The following is a 23,251-nucleotide window of genomic DNA, read 5'->3' as shown; positions in this document are numbered from 1 at the left end:
AAATCTTCTGGTCTCAAGGACAATTACGACGATTTAAAGGCGAAAAAAAAGAAAAAAAAAGCTTAAAACAGCTTCAAAATTTCTGCATACTTTAGGTAGAAGTAAAATCACGCGTAAAACGAAGGAAAAAGGAAAGAGTGCCCTCCTCATTCGGAGCTTGGCACGGCATCAGCCATCAGTTATCATTAAAAGAGCGGCCAACCAGTCTTCAAAGCAGAGGTGCTGGGGCCAGAAACAATGTGTGCGCTAACAAAACGGCGCGTTCCGAGAGAAACGTAATTACCTTCTAGGTGGCGCTCCCAGTCATAAATCACAATGAGCGCGCATAATTAACGCCACGCTGAGGCGAACGACGGCTGCCCCGTTCGCAAGGAGGGAGAGCCGAATGCGAATGCACAAATGGCAGCGCAAAAAGGAAGCGGGAAGAGCGAGGACGTTGTAGCGAAATGAGGGCACTGGCTAAGCGCATAGGGATATACCCGCAGTTGACGGCGCCAATAGCCTCGCCCTAAAGCTTGCTTCTCTGCACTAGGAATCGTAATGCGAGGAAGCGCGCTTCCAAGAGGTGTCGGCATACTCTGTTTACTCCCTCGTGTCTTGTTCGCTAATTCCTCTGACTTTGGTTCGATGTGTCAGCTCTGGCGCGAGCACAACTGCCACATAAAGGTGGCGTAGCATGAATCGAACGGTGCAAACGTCAACAGTCGGGAAAATCAAGCGCGAAGTTAAGAAGAACAAACAAGGTGTCGAGGTTGGTCGTGATATAAGACAAACGCGTATAAAATTCGACAGCAGGTTGCGCGTACTTCTACATAATGAAAACACAGCAATGCCAAATACAAACCCACTTTACTTCATAATGTGCAGGCGATCGGAAAGAGAGAGATAAAGCTTTTTTTTTTTTTTTCATAATGCTTTTGTCCGGAGCCAGGGAAGTTCGGAACTTTGTAGGGGAGATTACATGCTGCTTTCCAGCTTGACTTGGGTGCTGCTTTCGCTTCCGAATCGTGGCACCTACCTGTCTTATATTCAGGCCTGCAATCTGGGAAACGTAGCTGTAAGAATACCACAAGCGTGACTAACTCGGCTGGGTGACGACGTAGGAAGTGACACCTGCCTCTCCACAGGAGGAGACAACGGGAAGTAGCTCTCCAGCGAAAGCCGCACGCAGTCGATCGTCGGGAAGACGGCGCCCACCTCGAAAACTTTATCCCTCTCGCAGAGCCGTCAGAGAGATTGGTTCCGCTTGCCTCGATGGCTACGAAGGGCGTGAAACCGAGTGCTCTGGCTCATCGCACGAGCCGCAGCATAGCAATGTGCCGCGTCACGCCAGAGAAGGGATTGAAACGGGCTACCTCTTGTGGAATAACTCTGATTTGTTGGTGCAATTTCTGCTTATTGCTGCGATTGTTCGCACAAATTGTCCTGCTGGTGAGCTTTTTCAGCAGTAGTCTGCGTAAAGATTTAGTCTGCGCTTTCTTTTGACGTTTCGTTTGCTTTCAAACAACTTAAACAAAACAAGAAGTATACGTCATAATGAACTTTAGATGAATGTCAATGGAAGATTGTGGTCTACAACAGCACTAAAGAATGAAACACAAAGACAGAAAAGACGACGGGACAAGCACGCACTTTCAAGCATATACGCTTTAGCCTGGCACTACACTGAAGTGTATGCACATACAGCACGAAAGAACGGTATTCCTTCAAATACACGTATTACCAAACAATACGACGATTTCCAGGAGCTATAGTTGTTTTTTGGTATTGATGGTATTGTTTGGCAAAACACGTATTTACTTGTGCGCAAGTAAGATTATGCTTTGACAACGTGTGTATATGTAGTGATGTACTTTAATGGAAACATATTTTTAATAAGTTTTAATGAAGGCGACAGCGCTTTCCTCACTATTTGTCCCGCGAGCGCGGCGCACACAAGATGGCAGTGTCAAAGTCCAATAGCCAATTAAATGAAAGTGGTAAATTAAATTTTATGCCAGCTGTTAACACCCATGTTGCAATGACAGTATTGCAGGAGTGCGCCGCCAGAGGGTAAACAATTTAGGCGATTCGAAAGGGACCTTCGCTGTCGCGATCTTAGTAGTCGACAGAACTTCACATACTAGACAGGACTGAGCGTCCAGTCTTGTTCGGTCGTCTATAATGGATATATATGACTGTGACACAAGAAGTATATGCAATGCTTAAATACACCTAGATGTGTATCGTGTTCCTCTGCGCATACGCCGGCCATTACTCGGCGAGCGCCACACATCGTTCTCGTGACACGGCTGCGCATGCGTCTCACACTATGCGTCCGCCTGTCTGTGTTTGCATTGGCTTGTGAGCGGTGTAGTGCATAAGCATAAGAATTGCAGGAGAACAAAGTTGTGAGCTTTGCGCTGGGTCCGCACGCTGAATAGGATGAAAGTAAACCCAATTGCACGCATCGCCGTTCGTAGTATAAGATTTAATGCACGCCACTTGATTAAAGCTTCACTTTACACAGATTACAGAATGTGAGTTGGATCTGCATAATTTGTTTCTTTGCTTAGGTTCCTTGCAAAACGCGGCCTCGTGTCACCAAGAGCTGGTTATGAGAAACAGCGGAACTGAAGATCGAAGCAGCAGTCTCCCCACTCGAAATAAGTCAATGTGTAAAAACTCGCCAACAGTGGGCATGTATGAAATATACTGAGAAGAAATCGAAGCGTCAACGAAGAGAACGAAATTGCTGAAAGGAGATATACTATTGGGGGAAAGAGAAAAAGAAAACGGCGCAATGAGTGCCCAGATAACTGGCGCAAAGCAAACAAACGCAAAGCGCCTGCGCCGGGTGCTAAACAAAACAAGAGGGAGAGAACCATGCACACTGAGCTCGGCAAATGAAAGAAGAGAATAACGGAGGCAAATATGATTTAAAATATTCACAGGCTTTCAAAGCAACAGCATGATATTTTACTAGAGTTTCTTTTTTCTCTCGACCGCTTAAGATACTAGACAAGTGCAGCCACAAAGTACCTCGACGCAAATTAGCAAAATATTTACTTAGTTTTCAGTTCTAGGCGACTGTACACAGTGGGAGAAGAAGTAAACCTGCATGAAAGGTTGCGCGGTTCCACTCACGCTCGCAACATCATTCCACGGGAGAGAGCGGCAACAAGGAAAGAAATATGAAATCCACGAATAATTTGTGTGTTTGCACACCGAGCACGGAAGGCGAGCGCTGAGCAAACAGCTGACCTTCTCATTGAGCACGTACTTTCTCTTATGAATGTCCCTCGCCACGTGTGCGTCTTTGTGCGCGCTAACGTATGTGCACTTGTTGATTCGATGTTTGCGCTTTCATTTTTTACATCTTTGAAGGGAACAGCGCAAAAGGACAAGAGCACACACACAGCGCTGCACAGAGCTACAAAAACAATGAGCGCCATGAATGTTTGTTGTCACTCGCTTCATGTCCCGTCATTTTGCGTTGTTTTTTTCAAGCCTTACCAACTAGTTCCCATTCAGATAGCGCATTTCAAAGCGATAGCTTTGTTTGGCTCTTCTCCCTACTTGATGACGTAAGCGAATGGCTTTCTGAGTCCACTGAAATATCCGTGAAAGTCTTTGGTGCAACCTTCCTTCTCGCTTCTCGGCGTTCATGGCGGCCCACCGTCGACGCCGAGCCTCGCGTCACATTCGGAAATTCTGTTGCTTCTCGGGCACTAATTGCAGCAGCACGCTGGGCCGCTGCTCCGCTGACCCACATGACATGGTTGGCCAACTTCTTGCGTGACGTCAGCGCCTCTCCAACCAACCGGCGAGGGCCGGATTCACTGGCGCCTTCCCTTCTCCCCCAGTGAACTACTTTCTGTTTGCTGGCTCCGCCTTCGCGATAGCCTTCGCCTCCTCTCTACTGTCCCCTCATTTTATCAGCGGAGAAAGTCTGACCGCCGATCACGAAAACGGAGAAAAAGCCAAAGAAAGTTCTTCGCTTTCAAACGCTGAGTGCTTGCCTCGCCCCGTCAGGAAACTGAAATGCTAAACCATGGCAATACGGGTGGCTTCCTCTTGCAGAAACACCTCAATGGATGGCGACGTCTCGGTGTATTTCACGATAAGAAAGGTGAACTGAGTAAGTTGGTATTGATACTCGAAATATCCCTCCCAAAATAGGCTGAAAATATGCCTTCAAACTGCTCGAAGTAGGCTTCCGGGAAACATGAGCGCTGATGCAACTTGTTTCCCAATTTAAAGGGGTCCTGAACCGCCCCTCGGGCCTGGTGAAAAGTCATAGTCCGCGGATAGTACGCGCTGTTGTGAACATCTCAGCCAAGTTTTGCAGTCTTGCTTGCGGGGCGCGTGGTGCTCGCAAGCGGAGCGCGAAATCACCTTTCTCTCAAACGCTCTCTTTTCAACAGAAGCCTGCTCCTCACTCTTTTTTGGACGCTTTATTTCGCAATAGATTCCCATACGCGGGTGCTGTTGGCCAATAGCTGACATCAATCAAGAAGGGTGTTTGGATCAGTGCGCCTCTCCCTACTGTTACAGCGTATATTTATTGACGAAGTTTAATAAACGGGTAAGCGAAAATCTGCTTTCGAATTTCGATAATAATTACGTACTTCCGGAAGAAGCTGACTATCGTCTGCACACGCTCGGCCGCGGCTGCCTGCTCAGAAAACAAACTTTGGCCACCCGGCTTATCGGTGTAGCTGCGGTGTAGCATCACTGCGGCTCGCTGAGGACAACCGCGTCTGGCTTACGTTTGGCTCGTCGTAGGAGCCATAATCGGAGGTAGTAGCGTCTACGTGAGCATCCAAAATCAAATTTGAACTGCGCGCCACGGTGACATTCAGTAGGCGGAGAGTTGTGGGCACGCGCACTCCGCCGCAGCTTTCGCAGTGCAAGGCATTGCAGAAGGAGCGGAAGCACCGCAAAAGTGGTGTTTAATTAGCCCCGAGAACGACCTACAGGGGCGCTGCGAGCGCCGCTCGCGTGACGCCAGGGCACGAACTCGCGCCTGTCGTCTGCTGCCGTTCGGGCGCTGTCCGGGCGCCTTCTGCAGTGTGTCCGTTTGTTCGCTGTCATTCCCTGTGCTTGTATATATATGACGGTCATCTCAAATATATTTTATGACGTCTTCATGCCCGCAAACTTAATATTTCCTAGACGACAATTTATTTCTCAAGGACAACGCTGCAGTGCCAGCCGAAGGAGCTCAGACCAGCCCATTGCGTGTTTTGCATGCGCGGATCTAGACTTTGCAGATTGAGGGACTAATAAAAAAGCATATATAGCACGTCACTAATAAAAGCACAAACGCATAAACATATAGCACATAAGAATCCAGTTAGGACACCACAGCTGCAGCTGTGCAACGAGCATGTGTCTGCTACATATGATTGCTACATCTACCTTTATTTAAAACCATTAAAACGTGTTTGTTCACGACGAGTAGCTCATGGTAAAATATCAAATTTTTCATTTCTTCACAGAAACGCTCGGCAGTAACACGAGGGCCTGACACTGCAGTTTAAATTCAACCAGCACCACTTGTTTCTTTAACTGCTTCTCAAAATTAGGCTGCTCTTCACCGGTTAATTCAAGTGGCGGTAATTTGAAGTAAAGCTAATTGAGACTTACAGTTATTTGCAGAATACGCAAAGGAATGTATCAATATTTATTCACTGTTTCATGCTACACATTCAACTCACTTGTGCAATTTACTGCTGCTTGTTTCGTGAGGAACAGACATCACGAATCTGTTTGGCGAACTGACACAGGCTGCTCCGCCCAAATTTTAGAGTGAAATATTCCTTTTGGACAGTATCGCTGCAGCTAGAAAAAAGCCGAAGCCTCATTCATTAGCAGTATGGGGCTTATTGAAGGGATCATTATTCCCCTGTGGAGGTCAAAAATCAAGTGAATTCATTTGAGGCTTGTGGCGTCTTCTTCATGAGGTGGGTATGTCAGGTTCTCTTTTATGTACTCACGAAGCGAATAGTTCTCAGTTTGTGTAGTTAAACAACGCAGGATCGAGACATGGTCAGGCAGAAGGCGTTTAAATTTTCTTCTTCAGTGCAGCCTAAGCTGTGCTGCATAGCCTCGAGTATTCCTGAGGCATTGCAATTGGCGCTTAAATAACTGCTTCATGGTTTCAATTCGAATTTGTAGTATGATGGGTTTCGCGAATAATGCGTGCCTCGCCATATCGACAGTCGGTAGATTTATTTGCGTAAGGGCTGTGCCATGCTGTCGATAAAGGCAACTGAGGGTCACTATGAAACATTTTATCGCTTGCAATCGATAGGCTCTCGATCTTAACCATGAAACTGTTCTTTCAGGTGATTGCTGTTATGGTATTCGTGAAGTATATAGATACTATATGTGACGCGCCGTCGTGTTAACAGCCATGAGCAATGCGTTTTTTAGGTGCCTGTTTCAGAGAACGGTGAAAGTATTAGCAAACGTTTTCATGAAAAATGCGCGCCTCTAACTCTTCCTTTTACGCATTAATAAAGTAGCCATATTTGACTAAAACAACTCACCATAGTAATAAGAATCATCATAAAACATTCGCTGTGTAGTTTCCTTCTAACACGCATTTATAATATTGACATCAAATACCAATGCCAAGATTTTCTTCCTTGTAAAATGCAATGTCTCTCATAGCTAAGCACTAAGGGAATTTTAAGTGTTTTGCGGAGCATCATACACAACTTCGTGTGTTGAAATTGCAGACATTCTCTTTACGCAAAGTTTATGGACAGACACTGCGCATATACGCATTGCAAAACCAGTAGACCCCTTCAATGCTACATAGCTTGCGATATCCACGCCGCAAATTTTCACAACTCGCGGTTTTGAAGAAGAAATTGCCGTTAAGGCATGACAGTAAAAAGAAGGCGACATATCATTCAATAAGTACGGCTCGAGCCACCAATACCCCGAGCATACACGAAGGGAACGAGCGCGCGCAGCAGCCGAGCGAGCGCCGTCCTGGCCGTGACGTCACTCGTAGAGGGCGCCACTCGAACTTCTCGCCTCTAATAACTCCGCTTCTGCTGAACGTTTGAAGTACTTTTTGGGGCAAGGTATTTCTGAAATAGCCTATTTTAATTTCAAATTGATTTATCCACTTTAATAAAAAAAATTTCAGGGCCCCAGTTAGGATCGAGAGTTATCTCAAAAGTCGTACTGCATGATGTGATGATTTGGCTATTTATTGTTGTTCATTCACTGATGAGGTCCTGGGAAAATGACCCACCAAAGGTCGACAGCAATTCCAAACATCAAATATGGGCCATACCGTCTTTTTGTTGTTTCCGATTTGTTGCTTTACAACAAACGCCACGTAGCGGTGCCGCCACTGCCTCCGTACACATCTACAACGTGTGCTCTGCGCTCGCCCTAACGGCAACGCTAGCGACGCACTTGTTTGTGCGCATGTCAGAAGTAGTCTTGCTGCAATGCTTCATGAATCACTCGACTCATACATGCAGCAGCGGGTGCTGACGAATACGTAGCAGCTGATTGCAACGTGATCACGTGATCGTAACTGAGTACCGACGACGTCTTTGAAGTCATTTAAGGCAATAAAGGCGAAGATCCTACAAATGAGTGTCGACGGAAAGGGAGGCGATAGCGACCTTTCACGATGTGCACATTCATTTTGCGCGTGCTGTCGGTGCAATAAGGCTGGCTGCAATCGCACATTCTGTCAGGCAAAGCGTGCGTGTACAAACTAGCGACTCATTCCATTAAGTCCCTCATTAATTCCTGATAATTAAGTAAAGGATTTCCTTTGATGAACGTCCTTAGCCTGCTCTAGTGTGAGCGTTACGGTGCGCGACCTTTACGACGAAGTGACCTGTGGGACGACGCAGCCCCTCCTTATAAAGGCGTTGTTGGACTGTACACATCTGTGCTGTGTAACATCAGAATCATAAAGATGCTACACCATCGTACGATAACCTTACCAATTTCTTAGTTGTTGTTATTCCTCCTCCAGCTGCTGAGTTTTTTTTTTTTTTTGAGACCGACAATATTCGTCTTGCGTGTGTGTGCGCGTGTGCGCACGAGAAACGTGATGTGCGCCTTATAAGAAGAAACAACAAAGCACCGGTGGACAGAATTAGAGAACAAAGCAGCCCACACGGAAACGTCCACACCGATCGACGCGTCCAACGCATCCTTTTGTTTCCGTAGCAATGTTATTTTGCGCTGATGCGCACTGACCAGTGACCACCGAACCGCATGCAAATAGACGAAATGCAAAACCTGCAAGTGCGCTCCTCTGTAAACCTCGTCTGACCTAACCAAGAACTTCAGGCGGGAATCGTAAATGCTGCACCCGCACGCGGACCGGTGCTGCCATTCCTGCTGCCTTTCGTTCCTCCTAACATACAAGCTTTAAAAATAAACACGTTTTTTAGCGTCAAGAATGCATATCGGTGGCCGATCGGTCACGTTGGTTAAGGCTCGTTAGGTGCGTAAAAAAAAAAAAAAGCCTGCTTACGTAATTTCGCATTAATCGGTTTCCCAAGTCGTTACAGAACATTGCGAGTACTGTCTTTGCATATGTTCCCCGTAAGCAGGCTGTGGGGTCCATATACAGGGACAGCAAGTGTGAGTATACACTTTGATGCCCTGCTATAGTGAAGAATCTACTGAGAAAAGGAATGGCTAGCGCGCATAGAGATAGAGAAGGATTGCTCACCTTTGGGTGTGCTCTCTTCGGGAAGGCAATCTTTGGATCAATCTAGAAAAAGCAGAGAGGAAACACGGGGTGAGTCATTTTCACACAAGAAATAAAAAGAGAGCAACGCGGCACCATGTCATTTGTTGCGGGAAACACGTAGCTTGAAGAATTTCGAATACGCAAGGCGATGGCTCATGCCTCCGATACCACGTGAGGCGACATGTTTTCAAACGTACCTTCAAATGAAGCCCCTATTTCCCACTTAATTAAACCGACCTTCATTCCTCACTGCAGGGCAAACTACAAGGGAGGAGTAGGTCTCAATTTCTCATCTGGAAGCATTTCGTAGAACTTCCCTTGCGACTGAGTGAACGCCTCTAGCTGGAGCACCCATTCCCGCTTTTTTTCTCTCTCTCTCTGTCCTCTTTTTAACCTCGATTTACACCACCCCAGTGCTGGGTAGCAAACTGGAAACTCTCATCTGGTTAACCTCGCTGCTTTTTCACTGAGTGTTTCTCGCACTCTGGCCTCCAGACTCGCGAATGAGCCTTCTTAAAACTTAGGTATCACACTTGAATACGTTCGCCAATCGATGACGCGCTTGTGGTCACATACTTTGATTTACCGCCACATGCTTATAATGAAGTTTCCCGATTCCTTTTCACGCTGTGCCTACGAGTGGTGACTGTGTGGTCGCTGTTGTGATCGTGCGTTGGCCCCACTAGTCACTGACCCACGTTAGGGGGTTCGAATGGGCAGCCCCTTTGTTAGCCGAAGCCGGCGTGGTGGTCAGGCAGCGGCTGTTCACGACATTGGTCGGACAACTAGACAAGCTCCTAGAAAAGGGAGCATAACGGGAGAACGTGCAGCCAATACAGGCCTTCCGCACCAACCGTTAATTAAGGAAAGCAAGCTTAACCGAGTAAAGGCGCGCGAACTGAGAGATGTGTGGGCTCTCCAGTCGATCACGTGTGCGCCATTGTCTCTTCCTACCCGTCTCTTGGGTGACTCAGTGGACGAAGGCGGCCTTATAGAATACCAACAGGTCCAGACTGCTACGCCCGTCTCATAGATGGGTCAATTGCGAGTCCACGGTATGTTTCTCCCTCTTTCCGTATTCCTGCGCAGCGTGAGTTTAGGGCTAAGCTGTCCAAAGAGGAAGAGTGCTGCAGACTATACGGATTGGCCGAAAATGGCATCCTCTGTTTCCCTAGCGTGTAATTGGCCCAAGGTGATGTCACATGTCACCTGGCATCCGAGTGGATGAAGATGACGTGACCGGGAAGAAGAAACGGATGTAAGAGGACGCAGTGACTCTGTTGAAAGATCGGCAACTTGAGTTCAAACCGAACCTCTCATCGTCATTCAGGCGTTGTTGTAAATAATGTAAATATAAACCTTGTGCTTTAAAACCTATTGGATGTCGGGCCAAGGCCTGCGTTCTCGACTTCACCATGGTGCGCGAACTCCCCACGTCTTCGTACCCCCAGTCGACACATAGCTCTTGGCGATTGCCATGGGTCAATTCAAACAGTGTCTCTAGGGGAGCCCAACCGATGGACTCGCCGTGTAGTCATCCGTCGTTCACCAGGTATGCAGTACTAAAGCTTGCAACGTGGCTACGGCGGTAGAGCGCGTCGTCAAACGCTCGCGACCGCTGCAGCTGGTTGCCGGGTCGCAAACAGACGAGGCGCGACCGCACGCCCGAAAAACACGCGAGTGTCGCGTGCCTCGCCTGAGGAGGCCGAAGCGATTCGACCTTGGCGCCGCTTCCGGACTGGCGTGTCCGCCTCCTTTGCACCACGTTCGGTGGCCCGCTTCATGGCAGCGATACGCGACGGAGCGCGCGCTTTCTACGAAGTAACTATACCCGATACCCACTTGTGCACGTTAGGTTATGCTAGATCACGCATTATTTGGGCAGCAGTGTGGAAAGTTGTTGCCCATTCGTGACTAGAAGTACAGCGCCAGGAAGACAAGGACGGACAGGAGTAGGCGCACACGACGCAGACTTTCGACATATTTTTTTTATTTCAAATTTGAAAAGAAATATGCAGATACAACGCACATCTTGGAGTAATGTGAAGCGAAGTTTTCGTCAAGCGTCTGAAAGAGCGAGTCGACTGTGGCACGATGTGTGTGTGTGTGTGTGTGTGCGCGCGTGTGCGCGTGTGCGCGTGCGTGCGTGCGTGCGTGCGTGTGTGCGTGTGCGTGTGCGTGTGTGTGTGTGTGTGTGTGTGTGTGTGTGTGTGTTTTATCCCACCATCGAACACACAATTCAATTCTTCTTTCAAGTATGAGCAGCACCAAGCAGCCACGGTCAGGAAAGTGGGTTCGCCCAGAAACTTTAGCATTTGGTGTAAGTCAGCGCTGTCATCTGCCTGTATTGTCTCGCTCGCGATGTACCTACAGTCAATATTCGTAAACATTTTGGCTTCTGCTATGCGACGTACTATGAGCATAAGTGGTACTCTGAGGCCACCGACCACAGAAACGTGCCACTCCGCTTGTTCGCTGGTAAATACGTGCAGATATCCGAGATCTCTTCACGTAATAATCACGTGATACTATGCGGCATAAATTTACGAAACTGATTACGTCGATTTACATGACACATACCTACAACTGCCGCCGTAGCATGATTCGTAGTACAATGCACGCGTAACGCGGAGGTTGCGGGTTCGGCTCCTAGCGAGCAAGTTTTTTTAATGCGTTGGCATTCTTAGAGTACTTCATGCACTTTCCGGGGCTATCTATCTATCTATCTATCTATCTATCTATCTATCTATCTATCTATCTATCTATCTATCTATCTATCTATCTATCTATCTATCTATCTATCTATCTATCTATCTATCTATCTATCTATCTATCTATCTATCTATCTATCTATCTATGTTTGTCTCTGTGTTAGTTTCTATCTAACCGTTTTCCCGCCTACCTGGGAGTCCGTGCGTGGTCAAACGGCTGCAGCCTAGGGCTGCTGTGCTGAGCTAACACTCGGCGCCATCTTGCACCGAGTGTTCTAAGGCAAGTGTGAAAGAACAGCTCCGCTGCAGTGCACACCTCATACATAAATCGCTTCGACAATGACAATACGGGGTGTCACTATATTCATTCAATACTAGACGCATTAACCTTCGACAGGCATCGTGAGATGGGTTCTGCCGAATTTTTTTTCTCCCTCTTTCCTTTTCTGTCTCCTCTTCAAGCAGGCGGGCGTAGATTGATAGGCCACATTTCCTCGGCTCTGTGTGGGGCTTATATGCGTTTACATGAATAATAATAATAATAATAATAATAATAATAATAATAATAATAATAATAATAATAATAATAATAATAATAATAATAATAATAATAATAATAATAAAATCTGATATATTTGCTGTCATTTTAGTTATATCGGCTATTTCACACGTTCCGAATATAAATTAAAGCTTGTCGGTGCTCAAGACATGTCCGCTTAGCAGAAATCGCTAGCCTAGCGCATGTTTCGAAATATTCGTCCCCAAAACGTGCCACAAAGTACACTAGATATCGTGAAACTTATACTCCCGCAAGCATTCTACTTTTTTCTTTTATTATTTTTTTTCGCGTACCGTGGTGGCAAATTAAGCCACGCGTAGCCGGCACCTATCGCCGATGTTTTTCTTTCTTTTTTGTAGAGCCGAGACCTTTTGAAACACTTTGTGACTCCTGCCCCGCCTCTCTTGTTCGTTAACGGGCTGAATTATTTGAACATATAGCTCGGGGCGTAGAACACATTCGGTAAAACCACCTGTAAGAGGTGAATCCGCTCTGTAAGCGGGTAAGCTTATTTAAATAGAGAGTGCAAATTAGTATTCTGAAAGCTCGTGTGTTTAGTTTAGCAGCCGGCGCTTCTCACTCCTATGCGCTTTATTATTACTATAACTGAGCAAGCGCTCTGTGAACGCTCCCCCCCCCCCCCCCCCCCCCCGCCTGTCTGTCGTTCCTGTCTATCAAAGCTACACGAATGCGGGCAGCTCTTCGTGCTCAGTTCAGCGCGAAGGAAACGAGCCAGTCCTCGTTCCTTCGAGAAGTAGTTGTCAGCCGAGGTGCACCCTTTCGAGCCCTCCTCCGCAATACGCGCACCTTTTCACCTTCTCTCGCTCACTTTAGTGGAGAGACACAGCATCTGTCCTCTGAATATAGCGACCACGCATGTGACCAAAGGTTTGCCCCATGCCTCCAGTGGATTAGGATTGATCCGGCAAAGACAGACACGCCGGCGCGATGGCAAGCGTCGGCGTAATCTTGGTTGCGGCCGCGAATAAGCCTGTTTAAATCCGCAGGCCATGCACTAATCTGGGCGGGCTTAAGGGCCTGCAACCTTAAACACGCGCCCTTCCAGGCGACACTCTAGGGCTAAGTACACGCCATCGACAGTGATCATCATGAAGCACTTCAAAGACGTTAATCCCGCGGGCCCTGCTTGTGTAGGCTACCGCTAATCGCGAAGTTGGCAAAGTTGCACAGCAGTGACCTCTGCTATACTAGAGGCGCTTTAAATCGAAGCAGATAAATGTGCCGATAAAGGATTATGGAGATCCAACGCCCATAATGTGAATGTGAAGCGATCGCTTAAATGAAGCGGTTAATCAAATGCTATACAAACAACGGCGATGCGTGCAGCTGTTGCTACACTTTCATGCCGTGCAAGACGTAATCTGATTCAATGCTACAACTATAATTCCAAGCATTTTCTTCATGTTCATGCATATGCACTACACCTCGCCCAAAATATGCCGGACTGCAAGCAGCCAATCGGGCGGGTGCGCAGGATGAGACGTGTACGCCGCGATGTCAGAGAGGCAAATGATACTTCTCGAGTAGGAATGGCGATGACACACAGGGAAGCACGTCGCATGCACAAATACACCAGGAAGACGAAAGCGAGCTCTTGTCCCATCGTGTTGCACGTCAGGCACGTCTTCAAGCCATGGCACCTGTAGCGGCATGGACTCACTCGAACCCCCAAGTATGCCATGTTGCTCCCGCGTGGAGTGAGCGCAAGACCATCGTCCACTCGACAGCCTCAGTAGCTGGCCGCTGTGGGGGGCCCAACCTTTCAAGTCGCCGTAAAGATCGTGGCTTCCAAGGCTCTAATCGGCGATGATCTGTGCCTGGTCATCGGTGGCGAGCGTGTGAGAGGCTGCGAGCGACACCCGCATGTGACCAACACCGCCTGCCTTTTCTCGCCGTCCTTCGTTCCGAACGAAGTCCTCGTCCTGTCACCATACGTATGGCAAGGTTCGGTAGGTCAACAGTCATGAGCGTCATGAGCGGACGACGCGGGTGCTCACGGGTACCCGCTTCGTTCGGATAGAGGTGAGCGCACGAACCCTGTCCCCGACTATCTGTGATTGCCTGATGACCGGGCAACATTTTACTATAGCGGCTTGCAGCGTGTGCCTCGTTGGTGTGGCTCCATTCTGAAGTCACGGCCACGAAAGCGACGGATGTGTGCGCACCTATACCGGTGTTCCGCAGATGACTAACCCACCGTCGTTTGCGGCGCTAGGACGCTGCTGCTAGGCCCTTTCCCCCTCTGCCACCGGCTGCACTCCACCTGGGACCATGGATCATGGTGCCTTCGCCTCCACCAGCATCGGTCAAAATTGACAGTCACTTACGAATCCTTACGTAATTTGAATGCGAAAGCATTAGGACTTGAAGCTATTATCTTAAATTAAACATCCGCCTTGCCCTAATTTTTATCAACCTTAATCCACTTTAGGAATAAGGATTATAAACAGGGATAAGGTGCCTCAGAAAGGCTGGCCAACGTTTCGATAGGAGGACCTATCTTCGTCAAAGGCGGCCTCGTCATCCTCGGCGGGTTAGTTTTAAAGGGTTAGTGGAGTGACGTCACGTCGATGTCCGCTGTGGCTGTCTGTAAAGGGGGAGACTGAAAAGAGAATGAGCGCCGGCGCTTGACTGGCTAGGCGCGGTTTCTAAGACGAGGGGACAAGAGCGGGAGAGCGAGAAAGTGGCAAAAAAAATTATATATATATATATATAAAAAAAACACCGTCAGAGGGTTTTTTTTTTATATAATTTTTTTTGCCACTTTCTCGCTCTCCCGCTCTTGTCCCCTCGTCTTAGAAACCGCGCCTAGCCAGTCAAGCGCCGGCGCTCATTTTCTTTTCAGTCTCTCCCTTTACAGACAGCCACAGCGGACATCGACGTGACGTCACTCCACTAACCCTTTAAAACTAACCCGCCGAGGATGACGAGGCCGCCTTTGACGAAGATAGGTCCTCCTATCGAAACGTTGGCCAGCCTTTCTGAGGCACCTTATCCCTGTTTATAATCCTTATTCCTCGTGTGCTACTCCATTAGTAAGCCATCTTTTTTTTTAATCCACTTTAAGCCATTTTAATCCAAACTTGGGAGTGGCGTATCCCACGGTGAACCGCCAAGGCGCCCGCCCGACGCCGTGGGGGTTCACCTTGGGATTTCGCAGTGCGAGCTGCAAGCAGGTCCACCGCCATAAACGTGACTACATCACTTGGACACGTGGGTTTTGGTACAATCGGATGATAACAACGGACATCAGATTTTCCGCTTTGCGGGGCATACAATGCTTTTGCATTAAAACTACGAAGCATGAAGCTCGTGTAATCGTATATAGCATCTGCGGGCCTCGCCGGCACCAAAGCAAGCTATGGCGGACGTTGCCTCGTCCGCTAATATATTAGGCACTGTAGCTAATCACAGCATGCCATGTCCCGCTAGCATTCCAACGCGGCCGTGGCCATGTTCGTTGACCTCCGGGAAGGAAACGTGTGCTGTGGCCAACGTGGAATCTACCCCGGCCGCACAGGAACGCTAGCACCGTGCGAGCTGCCGCCATCAGCCGTTCCTCTTCAGTCGCCTGCCGATGACATCCCGACATGTCCCGATGCTGTGGCTCCGTCCGACGCAGCCGCATTGGTTTCGCCATATCCGATTCGCGACCCTTCACCGAAATGTGCAACGCATGATGAGAAATTGTGCAGATCGATGCTGTGCAAAACACTCTGCAGGGCTATGCAGCATTGTGGGGGGTTCCGCGAACCGCTGCGGGATGAACAATCTGTTTGTATAAATTGAGTAGTTGTGTGCGGGTGTCAAGCGTACGTGCAAGTGACGACAGCAGCAGCACGACGTCGAAGGCGATCGTATGGCAGCAAATGCATACAATCTACGCCGGCTGTTTGACGCGAGCTTACGACACGAGGATTGTTGGGCTCTAGATGGGTATAGTGGACGATGGTAAGCGGGAGAAACATGGATTGTGACGTCATCAGCAGCTACGTAGGTACCGTCGTGCTGAACCAGTTGGACGGCCAGCCTTTGTCGGAAGAAAGAATTCCGCAACATCGACGCGACTCAACATCGCATCAGAAGGCCGTGCAAGCGCTCCTGCGCTTCCTGAAGTCCACTGGCCTGTATGAACGTCTGTGATCGGAACGCCTCTTCTGTTACCTATGCCTGTGTTTTTTCGTTTTTTTTTCGCTCTCTCTCTCTCTCTCTCTCTTTGCAATCTCTCCAACCCGTTTATCTCCCACTCCAGTGTAGGGTAGCAAACCGGAAACTCACTTCTGGTTAACCTCCCTGCATTTCCTCTCTAACTGGCTCTCTCTCTCTCTCTCTCTCTATGACTATGTCATGTGGTGTATTTTAAAACGACGGTGGCATTTGTACTCCGGTGAAGAAATTTTAAAACATGATTAACTTGAGCGATCATAACGTTGGTAGAACATTGCAGCAGTTTGTACGTAGCGTAACCTGCTACGAGGAAAGTGTTGGGGAGAGTGGGCCGGTCCCAGAGGTAGTGCAATCTAACACGGCCCCTCGAAGCGCGAGTTGTCACAAGACGACGCGGAAGTGGCACGTGGCGCACGCACCGAGTGTTTCACAGAGATGGCTACCTTTGGAACGAGGGAAGTGTGCGTGCGATTGTGGTCTAGTAGTTGGAGCACCGGGATGCTGTGTTTCCACCACCGGTCACACATTATTATTATTATTATTATTATTATTATTATTATTATTATTATTATTATTATTATTATTATTATTATTATTATTATTATTATTATTATTATTATTATTATTATTATTATTATTATATTAAAGCCAGGCGAGACCCACCTATACCTACCGACAGCGAAGTGCCAAGAATGAGGCGAAGAATGCTCCGCCGTACACGCGCTTGCGCCCGGATGGGCACCCAGCTACCGAAGTCGCAGTCGGCGGCGACGACATGGATGCCGCTGCTGCACCGCTAACGACACACTCCTCAGCGCCGGACTCTTGCCTAGCCTACATGCGTTCGACGTAGAAATGCAAGTCCCGGGTGATGAAAGAGCGCTCTTTCTTTCCCGTATTCTTCTCGCACTCTTGCGCTATTCAGGACCTTTACTATGGGGTACCACCAGGCCCAAATTGGCACGACCGTAACCACACGTCAGGCTCGGAGGTGGATAGCCGATGCGAAAGAAGCTCCTTCCGGAGGGTCGAATTATGCTTTGTGATGTGTACAGTGCCTGTCCACTGGACTGGTTGTCGAGGCACCGACTTGAACAGCACGAGCAGGTCAGTCCGGGCACGTATTTTTAATATCGCATGGTTGACGCCCTCAACTTTATTTCTTTAAACACACGAGGGTTCCGTAATCCAGTAAAGCAAGCTGAAATGATCGACATGGCCCGCGGTGTAAATTGCTCGAAAGAACCAAATGTGTTTTTATTTCAGCGCAGGCCATGTCCTTGCGTTCAAATACGCATTTAACGTGGACTGTTCCTTTTTATTTGCAACGTCTCGCAGCAGTAGTGGTGTCAGTATTACTACTTTTCATCAAACTCTCCTGCGAGATCATCGCGTTTACTTTTTTTCCCCCCGTGTAGTAGGGTGTCTATTGGATTTTGACTGTGTTCTGTCTTCCTTTAGGTTATGCATTTTGAGTATTTGACATGTGACTCGTTTGACATGTGCCAGCCAACATGTGAAACGAGTTCTTTCGTGGCCGCCCGTTTTCTTACCGGTAGTCGCATGATGCTTATCGTAAAGTAAAGTGTTTGCAAAGTCTTTGGTTTCGAGTAGTGGCAATACAAATACCTATAGGACTTGTAAAAGGCGTGACAACTCTTTCATACAGCTTCTCTGTCATACGTTGCTCGCACTGGCGAAGGTTTTGTGACCGGAATCTTTCGCGAGGGGTCCCGCAAACTCCACGGAAACGATACGTCATCATGGTGGTACATGGCTTCATGCCGAACGCGTTTCAAACCCGCTTCAGGGCCCAGGCTTCCCCTACCATTCGTCCCACCTCGGCAGCGCAATTTCATTCGTTATCTTCTCGATATGGGGCAAAGAAGGCCTGCCTAGCCTATATGTGAACACACGGGCGGCTCTCCATTGTGACTGTCTCGGATCGGCGTACTTTCTGGCAGCACGCGTTTGTGGCAGCGCACGCCTTGAGACAAAGGACACATGCACTGATGCAACTATTAGAAACGCTGATCAAATTAACACACAAAGAGGATGTATTGACAGGACAAGCGCCACTGTCAACTATTTCATTAGGACTTCAATATCGCCCACATGCTGCAAACCATACTTCGACGACATCCGCTAATAACTATGTTTCATCAACTAGCCCAAATAAGATGAGCTCATACATTAATGTACACACCTGTACGAACGTTTCAAGAAGCCTAATTTGAATTATTAACGGTCCGAAATAAACAGCGACACAAAGGCACCCGTTCCGGATTGTACGTATGTAGTAAAAACTGCCTGAAGACGCCGACATGGAATTTTAACCCTTGCGGCTCCCGAGAGGATTGAAAGTACTCTTTGTACGCTAACAAACGCACCAGGAATTCAGGCTGCTTAGGCCAACATGTATCTCGTCATCTTCGACTATTGACCCACCATGAACGTCACCCTCCATCGACGATTCGCGTTCTACGTTCAGACTTTCTCGGAATCTCTTTCGCGTCATGAGAGCGTCCTTTCCTCAGGATTTACTGCGGCAAAAGCAGCGGCCGTACCAGCGTGGACTGTCTGAAGATCTGTGGTGAACGTATCCATTCCCGGAGTAAGGAAAAAATGCCCTCATGTGGACTTAAACAACTTATCCCGTATATATCCCAAATGAGCGAGTCCTAGTGTCTTGGAATTACAATCACTAACAACCTAAATTGGAATAGTCACATTGCTACTGCCGCCTCTTCTGCTTTTAGAAAGCTATGTCTACTTCGCGATAAGCTTAAACATGCATCCCATAAAGGGATGCATGGAAGTGACGAGCTCGTCCTATCCTTATCACATTTGCATTTGTATGTAGATGGGTTCATCTTGCTTTCCCGCCATTCAACCGGAATTTTCTTCGTTCTAATCACTTGCTCTATGACATTAGTGAGCAGTGCCTTGCTCTTTGGGCGGAGGTAATTGATTAACTGTACTGGGCTTTCATCGGGTCCTGTGGCCATGTTATTAGAGACATTTTCTTCCGCTTTTTTCCAGCAAAAGCTTTCTATGCTAAATTTTGATCTCGCAGGCTTGTGTTGCTGCTGGATCTGTTCAATTGAGTCTGAGCTACGTTATCCCTAGTAACGTCCCTGATGTACCGCAACACATCGTCTCCTTCGTAGATGTTACCGTCACATCACAGCGCCCTCCGTGGCCGAGCGGCCACTCAAGGAAACGCGACGGGTGCACGCACATGAACGCACCACGCCCGGTGTTCTCGCCACGAAGGGAGCGCTTGCAAGGCGGCGACCGTCCCGGCAGATGTTCGGCGTGAATAAACAATGGAGCTCGCGTGGTTTGGCGCCATTAGGCGCTGATCCAAAGAGGCCCGCTCCCCGGAGTGTATAGGAGCGCAGCTTTATTGCAGTGCCGTTGAACGAGGTCTTTGAAAGAGGAGAAAGAACTCATTAACCTGAGCAAATAAATTACACATTTGTCTGTCACCATAGATGATAAGTTGCGCTCAGTTTAGCTGTTTGGTGGATACGACGCTCTTCCGAAGCGGATTTATACGGAATTTATACTGCATTGGTGTCTCATTGAAAAGAGGAATCACTTCACATTAAGAACGCCTCACGGCCGCAATCGGCTTCTAATTAATTCATCCAAAGACACAGCTTAACACATTACACACGCTAATTTAGTTGTCGATTGCCTTCGAGCAACAGTCTATATATTTGCCTTTCTGGAGTCTTAGCGACTACTACTAGCGGCGTAAATAGCCAGTAAGGTAAAGTTCGTCAAGGGGCTTTGGATAAGTGCAATGCGTCACTTATGTCGCACGACCCGGGAAGTTGGAGCGCAGCGCTGGATATCGCTGTCAACACCTTCCGCCATCGGTAGATGCGAAGTGCTTAGGAGCCAACAGGAATACAGGGACGCGTGACGTCGCGCTTCGGCGCTTACAGCTGGCAGATCGCGTTTCGGCGTGATGGCACGATTTCGCACGATTCAAGTTCGTCGCATAATTTGCAGCGCGAAGCAACGAAGTGGGGAAATAAACTAAGTGTTAGCGAAAGAAGGACAAACACGAGAGCAGAACTGAATTTATTGGTCAAGAACACGCAGATATATACGCAAGGTGTTATCAGACACTGTACCAGAAAAACAGGTCACATCGGTAGGTCCAGCAGTAAAAACTCGGCCAGCAGCAGTCGGCCACTACAGCGCCGACTGTAGTGGCCGACTTCCGTTTTATGCCGAATGTAACTGTAAGCGTTCTGTAGTCATAATCATAAATCTAAGTAGTCATACGTAGTCATAAGGCACTGTCATATATACCCCCACATATATATATATATATATATATATATATATATATATATATATATATAGGCATATCCTAAGCTAACAAACAATGACACCAAGAACAGCAGAGGGGAAATTAATCACAGTTCTCGATTGCATTAACGAAATGATAAATAAATGTAAATGAAGGTGGATAAACAAACAACTGGCCGCAGATGGGAAGACGTGGGTCCGTATCCTACCTACGGCCAGTTCTCTTTTCATCCACTATCATTTCCATTTATTTATCATTTCTTTAATGCAATCGAGAACTACGGATAATTCACCCTGTGTTCTCCTTGGTGTCATTGTGCGTTGGCTTCTTATGATATGACTAATACAAATCGGGCCCCTCGGTTTCCCTGCTGGTCGTTCACACACACACACACACACACACACACACACACGCACACGCACACGCACACGCACACGCACACGCACACGCACACACACACACACACACACACACACACGCGCGCGCGCACGCACGCACGCACGCACGCACGCACGCACGCACGCACGCACGCATATATGGCTTCGCACTAACTATATAATATAGTCACTCGTTGTGGCAACTGTATTGCCTGCTTTCGTTTTGCGCTGACTGTTGCATTAACTGTAAGTGTTCTATATGCTTTCATCAGTAAAACCAAATGAAATCATACATTTGGTATGCTTGCTGTAACATGATACCGTTACTTGTTGTTGAGGATAGTTCAACAATAATTACCTTATTAATTAAGCTAAACATTAAATATTATTTCATGGATTTATTTGTCCAGATGCACACCCCTTGGCCAGAAATAAAACTCAATAATTTATTCCAGCTTTCTTTGATGTCGGACTGTGTTTGGACATCACAGGTGTACCGAGCACCTAATATAAGTACAGTGCATTCTTGCATTTTGACACAACAGTGCAGCCCCTCGGCCTTTTGAACGTGTCCCTGTGCTGTCCCGAACTTTTACCATCGAGTGTTTGGAACGAAACCAGATGTGAGAACGGCTGCAGTAATAATTTCGCCAATGAGTTATACGCTTCTCTTCAATCTACGGGAGCATTTTCTGTAGGGCATGCGGCTTCGTCGCAAAGCAACGCACGACAATCGTCGACCGCTATAAAAGGGCCAAAGCATGAACCGCGCGCGAGTGCCAGAGCCGAGCGCGACTGATGAGCGTAGGACTTGCCAAAAATTGATCTCAGTTTCTGAGAGGGAACGAGGCATAACTGCGTGTGTCATGCGCCGTCGAACTGCGATCCGCCAAGTAGGCATAGCGGCATAAAAAGGACACCGCAGCGATGCAAAATCAAGGACCGCAGCCACGACGTCAAAGATGTAGAGGGGCGGAGACAACACAAAGGAGCGAGGAGGGTTCCTAAAAAAGTAACTTAAGATAGTGCAGTCGAAAAATGAAATACCGAGAAGTATTTCGCAGGGGATTCTGGTAAGTAAGCATAAAAAGGAAACTATCGGCCGAGGAAAAGACGGAAGGGGTGACACGTCGGCTCCCCCACTCGATTCGCGCCCACGACCACCGACCGAGACGGACAGTTATCCGTCAGCATCAATCATATCGCTAAGGGCCCACTTTGAAATGCGCTTCCGCTCCGCCACGTTCACTCGCTCCATGTTGTTCTCGAGAGGTCGATATGAGATGCTTTTTGCTTTTACTCTTCCTTCAACATATTTTCCCTGTTTCACAACTTTCCTTTCCGTCTGTGGTCTGTCGTTGTCACCTCCTCGCGCCTTTTTCATGTTCCCCTCGTTCGTTCCTTGCTCTCGGCCTCCCCCCCCCCCCCCCCCCCTTACCGCCTTGGGACAGCTCATATCTTTCCAATTTCCCACCTTGTTTACATGTTAAGAACCACCCCATATTTTCCTCCACCACAGACTCCCTATTTCCCGTTTCTCCCCGTTACACCTTCTTCAAAGCGGCTGTGTGAAGCGAACAACGCCATGGACATGAACCGGGAACGCCCGCATTATCACCCTTATTATTAAACTGCACGACATTGTACTTAGTTCCCACCGTGCCCAGCCTCCTGCCATTTGCAGCTTTTTGCATGTAAACTATGTAGGAAATCAAGAGTCATTACACGCTATGCACGGTACCTTGGTAACAGTGGCGTACTTCTGTGTTGTCCGCACCAACTAAATCTTGCCTTCGTTATGCCACACTACCCTAGCATGGCAAAATCAAACAGCCCTGTCTTTTATCCAACTGTATTGAAGTTCTTGTTTTCTTTTTGACCAACTGGTGCTCAAGCGTCGCATCACGTAATCCATCTTTTGTTTCTTTTTTCTTTTGTTTTGAGTAATTTTCACGATTCACAACAGTTTAGCTAAAGCAGAAGTCAAATAGAGTAGCCAGAAACTCATATCTATCAAACTGATTTCTCACTTAAATGTATCTATCTGTAACGCATATCTTCTAATCTGCAATAAATAGTGATTTTGCTTCCACCAACTATGTATTGGAGGAATTTAATTAAGATCGCCGCGCTTATACGCCTTTTTTGGTTTATCAATGCTCTTAATCAGCTGTCTTTGATAGACGTGTTGTAAGCTGTACCAAGTTGGCTTAGCTGCAGTGCACCATTGACACAAATATGGCGGCTAGCGCAATACCAAGGTGTTGATTATCGTGCTGCTTGTGCGTTGTTCTTACTTTCATGAACATTTTATATTAGGCAGCGAGGGACGCAGAAAAGTAGGAACAACGCAAAAAT

The 23,251-nt window shown here is 47.7% G+C and overlaps 1 protein-coding gene across 4 annotated transcripts in view; it reads right to left on the bottom strand.

Annotated features, from left to right (window-relative positions):
- LOC119446839 (RNA-binding protein Musashi homolog Rbp6) overlaps positions 1–23,251 on the bottom strand; it is a 648,548-nt gene that overhangs the window by 412,667 nt on the left and 212,630 nt on the right. For all 4 annotated transcript variants that reach the window (XM_037711402.2, XM_049664456.1, XM_037711403.2 and 1 more), the window contains exon 5: positions 8,708–8,749. In XM_037711402.2, coding sequence (XP_037567330.1) covers positions 8,708–8,749 — 42 coding nt within the window. The remainder of the gene's footprint in view (positions 1–8,707; positions 8,750–23,251) is intronic.

Source organism: Dermacentor silvarum, chromosome 3, assembly GCF_013339745.2.
Source record: "Dermacentor silvarum isolate Dsil-2018 chromosome 3, BIME_Dsil_1.4, whole genome shotgun sequence".
NCBI lineage: Eukaryota > Metazoa > Arthropoda > Arachnida > Ixodida > Ixodidae > Dermacentor > Dermacentor silvarum.
Note: the sequence above shows the minus strand (reverse complement) of the source record. Positions and strands in the feature narration are given on the sequence as shown.